This window comes from Mastomys coucha, unplaced genomic scaffold, assembly GCF_008632895.1.
Source record: "Mastomys coucha isolate ucsf_1 unplaced genomic scaffold, UCSF_Mcou_1 pScaffold8, whole genome shotgun sequence".
Classification (NCBI taxonomy): Eukaryota; Metazoa; Chordata; class Mammalia; order Rodentia; family Muridae; genus Mastomys; species Mastomys coucha.
In genome coordinates, this window is record NW_022196914.1 from 38836000 (window position 1) to 38846727 (window position 10728).

Sequence of the window (10728 nt, forward strand, 5' to 3'; positions counted from 1 at the left end):
AAAAAAAAGAAATAAAATCAGGCTTCAATATATTCTTCAGTATATTCGTGAGGCTTCAGTATATTCTATGAGGAATCTGGGAAAAATCATATACTCTAAGTCAATGAAGAAGTTACACTGCTCCTCCCTCCAAACATAGCTGGATAGTGTCACCACAGCCATCCCCAGACCACAGTGACAGCAGCTCTGTCATGGGTCTACTGAACCAATGCCAGCAGTCACTTCCATTTGGGATTACTTGTTCCAGGAGAAAAGTAAGACACATCACGGTCAGGTTTGCCCTGATTTTCAGCCCTAACTGATATGCCCAAGAGGCCTGACAACAACAAAGGCGCATCACTCACTGGGTGCTTGCTAGGAACAGGGCATTATTTTGTTTTGTTTTCATTTTATAATCTATGAACTTTTGTGAATGTCCATTTTATTGATAGAAAATCAGCCTCGTATTAGTCTGCCCTGCCCGAATTCACGAAGGTTATAAAGGATTCAAATCTAGGCTTCACCCTGCCTCCTCAACTCTCTTCAGCAAACAGTATTCTAAGGAGACAGACGCTTAAGCCCTTTCAGATAAAATAAGAACTTAGATAGGGATCCTTTCTATTTAATACTCTGATCACTGTTCAACATGAATGGAGTTTCTAGAACAAATGTTTCTCATTGGGGTACAATGAAGACTTTGGGAAGACATAGCACTATTGTATGGGAATTGCTGTGTATGAAAGCCATTTTCCATCTTATTCTCTGGGTCCCACTAGAAACACTAAGCACCATGCCAGGAAAAAGCACCCTGCACATTTCCCAGTGTCTTTCCTAGGTACAATGGTCTTTCCACAATAGAGACTGGCAAAGTTTCTTTGTGGAAAAATTCCAAATGGAAAGTGTGTCAGGGCTTGTGGGGTATAGCATTTTCATGGTCTCCATCACAGCTACTAACCCCTGTGTTATGTGGGATCAATCACAGAGACCACGGATAAAAGCACGTGTAGCTGTACTCTACCCAAACTCCTGTCAGTATTCTACAGATAAACACTGAGACCGAGGGGTTCAAAAACTCCTGAGAGGGTTCAGCTAACAAGCAGGAGGCTCCAATTCAAGTCAAAGTCAGAGTGATTCCAGGGCTTAGGCTCATATTTGAGACATGATCGATATCCAGAATTTTAGCTCTTTTTCTCCTGGCAGAAGGCTGACTATGTCTCAGAACTTCTTATAGATTAGACATGAGACCTCTTCATTTATCTGAGGTTGGTTGCTCTTTCCTATCTAAATTTCCTATGGGACTTACATCTTTGATGACCTGGATTGGTGTTGCCATTGACCTTTATCACAATTAATCATGCCCCCCAAGAATGGCACTCCCAGTTGGCTCTGATGCATGGACTTCCACAAAGTCCTCCCCCAATACAAGATTCTACAAAATCAGTCTCCAAAATAGGTATTCACTTTCATTTGCCATACCTTAAGTGTCCATAGGAACTATAAGCCAACTATTGCCCATTGAAGTGAAAAGGAACAGAAATTGCTGAGCCTATGGTCTGACACATCCAGGAGCCATAAGCAATGGCTCGTGTTAGGATAGTGAGTGGCAAACAGACACTGCTGGTGGCCCTGCTGTAACTACGTCAGTGAAAGGGGATTATGAGAAGGCTTAGAACATCCAAGTCAGTCAGAATGGTGTAGACACCCAGGTTGTGATTACTGACACTGTAGAAAATATCAGTAAAGATTTCATTTAGAGTCCCGACTTTTATCAGATAGAAAAAGACCCATAGTCAAACATGGCCAAGCTTCTGTACCCACCCTCAGAAGACATATGGATGGAACTTCTTCCAAAATGAAGAGGCACTTAGCATATAGATCAGTGGGATTTTTAGGGATTATACTGTTCATCCATATATGAGACATAACAGAAAGGGGGCAATGTTGAATTTCTTAAACCATAGTGGGCAGGTAGGGGATTTAGTACAAGAGGCAGGTTACCAGGCTGGTGAGATGGCTCAGCGGGTAAGAGCACGACTGCTCTTCTGAAGGTCATGAGTTCAAATCCCAGCAACCACATGGTAGCTCACAACCACCCATGATGAAGAGGCAGGTTACCAAGTCAGGATGAACAAAAAAATAGAGTCACCATATATTTACTATGAAGCTTTTCAGTGAGTAGTAGTTCTGATAACTTCTGACTTCTGTCAGAAATATTTCTATCCCAGATATTTACTATATTAGGAGAAACTAGATAAAGATTTTGAACATATTGTGCATTTGTATTTGACAAATTGGTAGATTAGTTTCTCTCATCGTAATTCTTTTGACAAAATGATTTGGTTTTTTTTTCATTGTATTAGCAGTTAGAGACAAACCTCTCTTAGCAGTTTATGATTGTGAAATGTAGCATGCTTGTGACAGAGATTTCAAGTATCTAGTGCTTTTATTTAACAAGAATAAAATAATTAGAAAATGTAATCTATTACCTTTTACAATTTTTTTTTATTTCTTATCCTCATATAAAATTACTTCTCCTTTATAAACTGAAGCAGATATAAGAGGGCTGTGGTAGGTAAATAATTTTGTCTAATGTTATTAATTACTAACAGCTCAATTATACTGTGAAGTGCTATAATTGTCATGAAACTTAAGAATCCTTATCATGGATTCTATTACATATATAATTCACTTAAATTACATTAATTATACATATTTTTAATGAAGATGAGAAACTGCTTTTAATCTTCACAAGTAGAGACAATGATCAAAATATTTATGTGTGGAATACATATTTTGTCCTGTTGACATTCATTAAATAATTCATCTGCTTAGGCAATGTTAGCACTTTTATATGCTGGAGGACTGGAGGAGAATAGACATGTTTGCATTGTACATAAATATATATGATGCTTAGTTCTTCTATTTAATATCTAGATTTATAAAATATTTAAGCTTTTTCTTGTTTTTACTTGGAATGAAACTCTAGTTCTTTCATATGCTAGGCAAGTGGTCAATGATTGGGCTAAACCTAGGTATGTTCTTATTGGATATGTGTGTGTGCATGTGTGTGTGCACATATGTGTGTGCATGTGTATGTGTGTGTGTGTGTGTGTGTGTGTGTGTGTGTGTGCGCGCGTTACCACATGATATGTGTGGAGGTCAAAGAATAACATGTAGAAGTCAATTCACTCATTCTACCATGTATGTTCTAAGGATTGAACTCAGGTTGTCAGGCTTGGTGGGAAATGACTTGATCCACTGAGTCATCTCATCTACCCAGGCCCCAGCTATTTTGAATATTAATTGGTGGTATTTATAAAGTTGTCCTAAGGTCATGGATATGCTTGTTATATCTCTCAGCTCAATTTGTAGTAATTTTAACTGTATGCCTCAGTTTATTGTCATCCATAAAATTAAAATGCTAACATTTGAAGAACTTAAAGAGGATTATGTAATGTCCTTAAAACAACTTGCAGCTAGTGCTGTATAACTTTTCATTATTTATTTGTTCATTGTGAAGTTGTTCAATATAGTAGACATAATAATAACACCCAATGTACCTTTTTGGACTATGTAGTGGACATGTTTTAACACTAAAATTCCAAGGAAGGCATGGTGGTGCACAACACTGAGTAAGGTGGGGGCAGGAGGATCAAGAATTTAAACCCAGAGGTCTGGAGAGATGGGTCAGCTGATCCCTCAATAAACTAGTGACTGTATATCAGGCTATATATAAAAATAATTATTGGTTAAATAGGGTGTATGTGTGTGTTAAAAGTTATAAAAATAATGATTTTATTTATTTTTCTTTTAGGTGGGAAATGAGGGAAGATGAAACACTAGAAGAAAAAGAGAAAATGATGCTTGAACATTTAAAACAGATCTGCACCATACAGGACCTTTCCACGTCAGACAGCAAAACAGAACAGTAATCTGCAGAAAACCAGCAACAGCTTTATTTTAGGAAATTGTCCCATACAACGAAGGCTTTTTGCCCTCCTCAGAAGGAGCCTCACACAGACCATAGAGTGCACCCAGTAGTTTTTGTACTGAAAGAATCACAGGAATAAAGAATAAGAGTTCCCATGCTTCTTATTTTAAAAATAAGTTTGAATTGTTTTCTTTCACAATCTTTCCCCCTTATATGATAAAACTACTGCCATCTCGTGTTCCCTTTGACTTATGTGGGTTTTTTTTTCTTTCAGTACGGAAGTATCTATGACAACAGGCAAAATGTTTGGAAGTATTTTCCTAAGGATTTCTTACCCAATATTTGGATGTTGAGTTGATTGGAGTCCCCCTGAAAGACATCTGAAAAGTACAATTTAATTTTGTAGTTGTAGCCCAAATCTGGATCTTAATTGCCTTTAATACTCATGATTAAACCAGTCCTCACTTACCATATAACCTTTTCCTCATCCACTCCAAATCATAACACTAAAAAGCACTGTCTAGCACTGTTAGTAACAGTCACATGCCTGCTCGTGATTGTTCTTGCCTTCTTCCTAAATCTCACTCCATTTATATGCTTCCACAACCTAGGCCAAGTGGCTCTAATTCAGGCAATTCCTGGCATCCTCTTGGCTAGACCTAAAAAAAAAAAAAATGGTATTTTTTCCAACCAAAAACCCATTTTTCTTTCAAAACTATGTTCAAAAGTTATCCTTCATTATCCCTCCTTATCTACAATGTCTGTTAATTTTATTATTTCTACTGTGTATGTGCACATACACATACACACATACATACACCCTAGAGAGAGAGAGAGAGAGAGAGAGAGAGAGAGGGATGTGATGTGGGGGGATGTGCTTCTATTAACCTGTCTGCCAAGTACAATTATACATATTTAGTACGTCCTTCCTATCAGTGCCTGATATTGGATTATAAAGAACCCAGAGGCATTAAATATAATCTGAGGGTTTCCTTTATGAACTGAATGTGGTGCTATAGGAACATTCAGTGTGTGAGCAGTTAATAAACATAGCTGATTAAGGAGCTACCATTGAAAGAACTGTTGACAAAATGCCTTGAGGACAAATGGGAGAAGCATCATTGTGGATCATAGACCATCTGGCATTGAACAAAATGTCTCCTGATGTTCTCGCGAACTTAATAAACTGTGTGTGCTCCCATGTCCTTTGATCTTTAGGAAATATTTGTAGCTATACTATTTCCTATAGAAAGTATTTATATATGTTTCAGTGGATGAGTTTGGATGCAAAGGAGGCTACTCTAGGAGTCAGGTTTTTTCTTTTTTTATTAATTAATTATTTTATTTAATTACATGCCAAATGTTGCCCTCTCTCCTGGTCCCCCCTCACAGAATTCTAAACCCTGTGCCCCATTCCTCTCACCTCTGAAAGAGTACCACCCCAGGACACTCCCAACTGGTGCATCAAGTCTCTACAGGGCTAGGCGCATCCCCTCCCACTGAGGCCAGACAAGGCAGCCCTCTGCTACATGTGTGCTAGGGCCTAGGACTATCCTCAGTATGCTCCTTGGTTGGTAGCTCAGTCTCTGTGCGCTCACAGGGGTCCAGGCTAGTTAGCACTGTTGGTCTTCCTATGCTGCTGCCAACCCCTTCAGTTCCTTTAATCTTTTCCCTAATTCTTCCATAAATGTCCCAGTCCTCCATCCAATGCTTGACTGTGAGTATCTGCATCTGTCTCAGTCAGATGCTGGTAGAGCATCTCAGAGGACAGCCATGCTGGGCTCCTGTCTACAAACACAACATAGCCTCAGTAATAGTGTCAGGGTTTAGTGCCTGTCTATGGGATGGACCCCTTCAATCTCTGATCCATGAATTTCTATTAGGAGCAATTTTGAGTGGAAAGTATTATAGGTGGGTTGGTAATGCCATCCCTCCATTGGAGGTCCTGTCTGACTACTTGTCTCCTCAGGTTCTATATCCCCACTGCTAGGCATTTCAGCTGAGGTCATGCACATTGAATACTGGAGTCTCTGGGACATTCTAGAGGTAACCTCCATGTCCCACCCCTGGCGCCTGCATATTTCCATTCATTTTCCTGGCTCTCTGGGCCTCTCTTCTGTTTCCCCCCATACCTGAGCTTATCCCTCTTCCCTCTCCTATTCAGGTCCATTCCTCCCTCTCCTCTCATGATTATTTTATTTCCCCTTTGAAGTGGGATTTAAGCATCCTCACTTTGCCCTTATTTGGGTGTCTTATGGGCATTCTGCTCCTTTTCCCTAATATCAACTTGTCAGTGAGTATATACCATGGATGTCTTTTTGGGTCTGGATTACCTCACTCAGGAAGATATTTTCCAGTTCCAACCTTCCATTTGCCTGCAAAATACATTTATTTTAATAGCTGAGTAGTATTCCTTTGTATAAATGAACCACAATTCTGTATCCATTCTTTGGTTGAGGGATATCTGGTTTGCTTCCAGTATCTGGCTATTATGATTAAGGCTGCTATGAACATAGTGGAGTACATGTCTTTGTAGTATGGGTGAGCATCTTTTGGGTATATGCCCCAGAGCAGTACATATGGGTCTTTAGGTAGAACTATTTCCAATTTTCTGAGGAACCATCTGAGTGATTTTGAGAGTGGTTATACCAGTTTGCAATCCACCAGCAATGGAGTTCCTCTTTCTCTGCATCCTCACCAACATGTGCTGTCACTTGAGTTTTTGATCTTAGCCATTCTGATTGGTATAAGGTGGAATCTCAAGGTCATTTGGATTTGCATTTCCCAGATGAGTAAAGATGTTGAATATTTCTTTTAAGTGTTTCTCTGTCATTTGAGATTACTCTGTTGAGAATTCTCTGTTTAGTTCTGTACCCCATTTCTTAATTGGCTTATTTAGTTTTCTGGAGGTTAACTTCTTGAGTTCTTTATATATTTTGACTATTAGTCCTCTGTCAGATGTAGGGTTAGTGAAGATCTTTGCCCAACCTATAGGCTGCCTCCTTGTGCTACTGACCATGCCCTTTGCCTTACAGAAGCTTTTCAGTTTCATGAGGTTTCATTTATCAATTTTTGATCTTAGCACTTGAACTGTTAGTTCTCCTGTGCCAGTGTGTTCAAGGCTATTTACCACTTCTCATATTAGATTGAGTATATCTGGTTTTATGTTGAGGATCTTGATCCACATGGACTTGAGTTTTGTTTGTGCAAGGTAATAAATATGGATCAATTTGCATTCTTCTACATTCAGAGCACCAGTTAGAGCAGCAGCATCTGGACTTCAACAAGAACAGTAACAACAGAAAGTCCACACACTCATGGAAACTGAACAATGTACTAATCAATGATAACTTGGGCAGGGAAGAAAGAAAGAAGAAAATTAAAGACTGTCTAGATTGCAATGAAAATGAAGGCACAACGTACCCAAACTTACATTACACTATGAAAGCAGTGCTGAGAGGAAAATTCATTGCACTAAATGCCTTCATAAAGAAGTTGGAGAGATCTTGTACTAGCAACTTAACAGCACTCCTGAAAGCTCAAGAACAAAAAGAACCAAACACACCCAAGATGGCAATAAATAGTCAGACTCAGGACTGAAATCAACCAATTATAAACAAACAGAATAGTAGAAAGAATCAACAAAACCAGGAGCTGGTCTTTGGGAAAATCAAGAAGATAGATAAACCCTCAGCCAAACTAACTAAAGGGCATAGAGACAATATCCAAACTAACAAAATCAAAAATGAAAAGGGAGACATAACAACAAAAACAGAGAAAATTAAAAAAAAATCATCAGGTCTTACTATAAAAGCCTATACTCCACAAAACTGGAAAAATTTAGATGAAATGGATGATTTTCTAGACAGATACCACTTACCAAAGTTAAATCAAGATTGGGTAAACTATCTAAGCAGTCCCATAACTTATAAGGAAATAGAAACAGTCATTAAAAAACTCTGAGTCCAAAAAAAAGCCAATTGTTTCAGTGCAGACTTTCAACAAGGAGTAAATACCAAAATTGTCAAAGTAATTCATAAAATAGAAACAGAAGGAACATTCTCTAATTCATTCTATGAGGCCACAGTTACCCTGATATCTAAAACACATGAAAACGCAACAAAGAAAGAGAACTTTTTGCTTATAAACATTGACCCCAAAATACTCATGAAATATTTGAAACTTGAAGAAATCCAAATAACATCAGGGACAAGACTGTTCATTCTCTCCCTATTTATTCAATAGGTCAAATGGATACAAAGTGGAAAGAAGGATATGATAGTATACATAAGCAACCCCAGACCTTCTACAAGAGAACTCCTATGTAGCCCGCGCGGTCCTCTCGCCGGGAAGAAGACACGCGGACACACTAGGTTCCTTCTGCAGCAACGACATTTACTGCCCTCTCCCAGAGGGAAAAAGAGACCGAGCCAGTAATCCGCACTGCTTATATACACCACAGTGCGGGGTATCTGCCCACAGCGTGGCGTGTCTGCTCATGATTGGCTGTTCGCTCATTACCCTACGTAATGCCCCAGAATGGGCCGTGACATGGCGTCTTTTCACTCTACGCACATGCGCAAACAGTTCTCTACACACATGCGCAAACAGTTGTTTACTCGACAGCGGAAGTAGGCGCCATCTTGCCATGGCGAATGCTGGCTCCCTACACTCCTAAACCTGATAACTTCAGCAAAGTGGCTAGATATAAAATTAACTCAAACAATTCAGTAGCCTTCTGCTACTCAAAAGATAAATGGGCCGAGAAAGAAAGTAGGGGAATAATCCCTTCACGATAGTCACAAATAATATAAAATATCTTGGTGTGACTCTAACCGAGCAAGTGAAAGATCTGTATGACAAAACTTCACATCCCTAAAAGAAGAAATTGAAGAATACCTCAGAAGATGGAAAGATGACCCATGCTCATGGATCAGCAGGATTAAAATAGTATAATGGCCATCTTACCAAAAGCAATTTACAGATTCAATGCAATTCCCATCAAAATCAACACAATTTTTTTTAACAGTCATTGAAAGAACAATTCTCAAGTTCATATGGGAAAAGAAAAAACTCAGGACAGCAAAAACAGTTCTTAACAACCCAAGAACCTCTGGAGGAATAACCATTCCTGAAATCAAGCTATACTACTGAACAATAGTAATAAAAACTGCATGGTATTGGTACAGAAACAGGCAGGTGGATAAGTAGAGTAGAACTGAAGACCCAGAACTAAGTCCACACAACTACAAACACGTGATTTTTGACAAAGAAGCCAAAACCATATGGTGGAATTCTTAGATTTTCACTTTCAGTGAAATGAGTGCCATGTACCCAGATCCCTCCCAAATATCATATTAAAAAAATAGGACATGCTGTGCCGCCCTCCAAGCAGAACATTGCTCATTGAAACAGTTGGTGAATGACTTTATGGATAGACCATCTTAATACACACACCATTTCTTAAATGAATGTAACCTGTTCTCTGTGGGTTGAGAATGAAGTCATTCACTCAAGTCAAATAGCTTTGACCATAACAGGAAGTCTGTATCCAAAACTTGAGCCTACAATTCATTTCTTGGTGCAGCAGAACTATCAACTCTCAGCTTAGCTACGATGGAGGTAAAATCCTTTGGTGCCGTGAGGGTCATTGAAATACAGCCTTATTACAATGGAAAAAAAAGTATACAGTTAAAATGTTTGGAGTTATTTAAAATTTATATTGAGAAAAATGTAATTTCACTATTGCTGTAGACGAGCATCTACATAAGACTGTTAAATTGATTGTTGTTTTATATCAAACAACTTTTATAATACTTATTTTTATTGTTATAATATTTTATAAATTTTAAGGAATATGACAAAAAAGATATTGTAGGTATTGAAAGGGGGGTCTCTGGGAGGAGCAGTGGTACAAAAGGGAAACAAGAATGTGATTCAATTCTATTTAGTTAAAATATGTTTTTAAATGTTAACAAATTCAGATAAGTTGAAATCATATAACTTTTCTCATCATAATGCAATAAAAGTTAAAAAAAATAGGAAATGAATTTGAAAGTGAGAAAGGAGGGGTATATGGTATGGTTTAGCTGGAGGAAAATGAAGGGGAAATTTGAGGTTTTATAACTTCAAATGTAAAAGAAATAATTTTTTAAAGCATGCACCTTAGTTGGCCTGCATAGTATAAAATCAACTGTTGTCAAATATGGCACAAGTAATTGTTAAACATTCTATGGAAGTTACTTAAAAGTTTACAAAAACTGAACGTTTCCATTTAATATTACTTATACAAAGCAAAAACAAAACAGCATAAAACAACAGTTGACTGTTCCTCCAGCTATCTGATAGGCTCATGCATTTAGTCTACATAACTATAACACTCTGGACAATAACTGAAAAGTCAAAATAAAAGTAAATTTACTTCAATAAGCCAAATAAAAAATGTTATAGCAGATTATTTCAGTTGTCCTTATTAAGGTGATGTTTTAAAGTTATTTTACTGCATCTGTGAATTTGTATACCAATCCTGAGAAGTGATTTTGTTTCTTGAGAAAAAAAATTCTATGTCTGTCATTTGAAAGGAAAAAAATGACATGAAAGAAACCTTGCCGTTGAATTCTCTTCTGTGCTTGATCATTGGGATTTCTATAGTGATAAATTCTGAATGGTTTTTCTCTCCGGTGAGTTCCTAAGCTGGGAACAGTCAGCAGGGAGGCACAGGCCCCACGAGGCTCAGGGGAGCCACAGCTGGGCGGCAGGGACAGAATTCTCTCAGCTTCCAAGTGGCAGAGGTGGATCAGTGACCTTAGCTGCCCCTC

The 10728-nt window shown here is 38.3% G+C and overlaps 1 protein-coding gene across 11 annotated transcripts in view; it reads left to right on the top strand.

Annotated features, from left to right (window-relative positions):
• Kiaa0825 (KIAA0825 ortholog) overlaps positions 1-4083 on the top strand; it is a 422279-nt gene extending 418196 nt beyond the window's left edge. For all 11 annotated transcript variants that reach the window (XM_031359885.1, XM_031359884.1, XM_031359881.1 and 8 more), the window contains one exon: positions 3794-4083. In XM_031359885.1, coding sequence (XP_031215745.1) covers positions 3794-3911 — 118 coding nt within the window. In that variant the 3' untranslated portion in view covers positions 3912-4083. The remainder of the gene's footprint in view (positions 1-3793) is intronic.
• The last annotated feature ends 6645 nt before the right edge of the window (positions 4084-10728 follow it).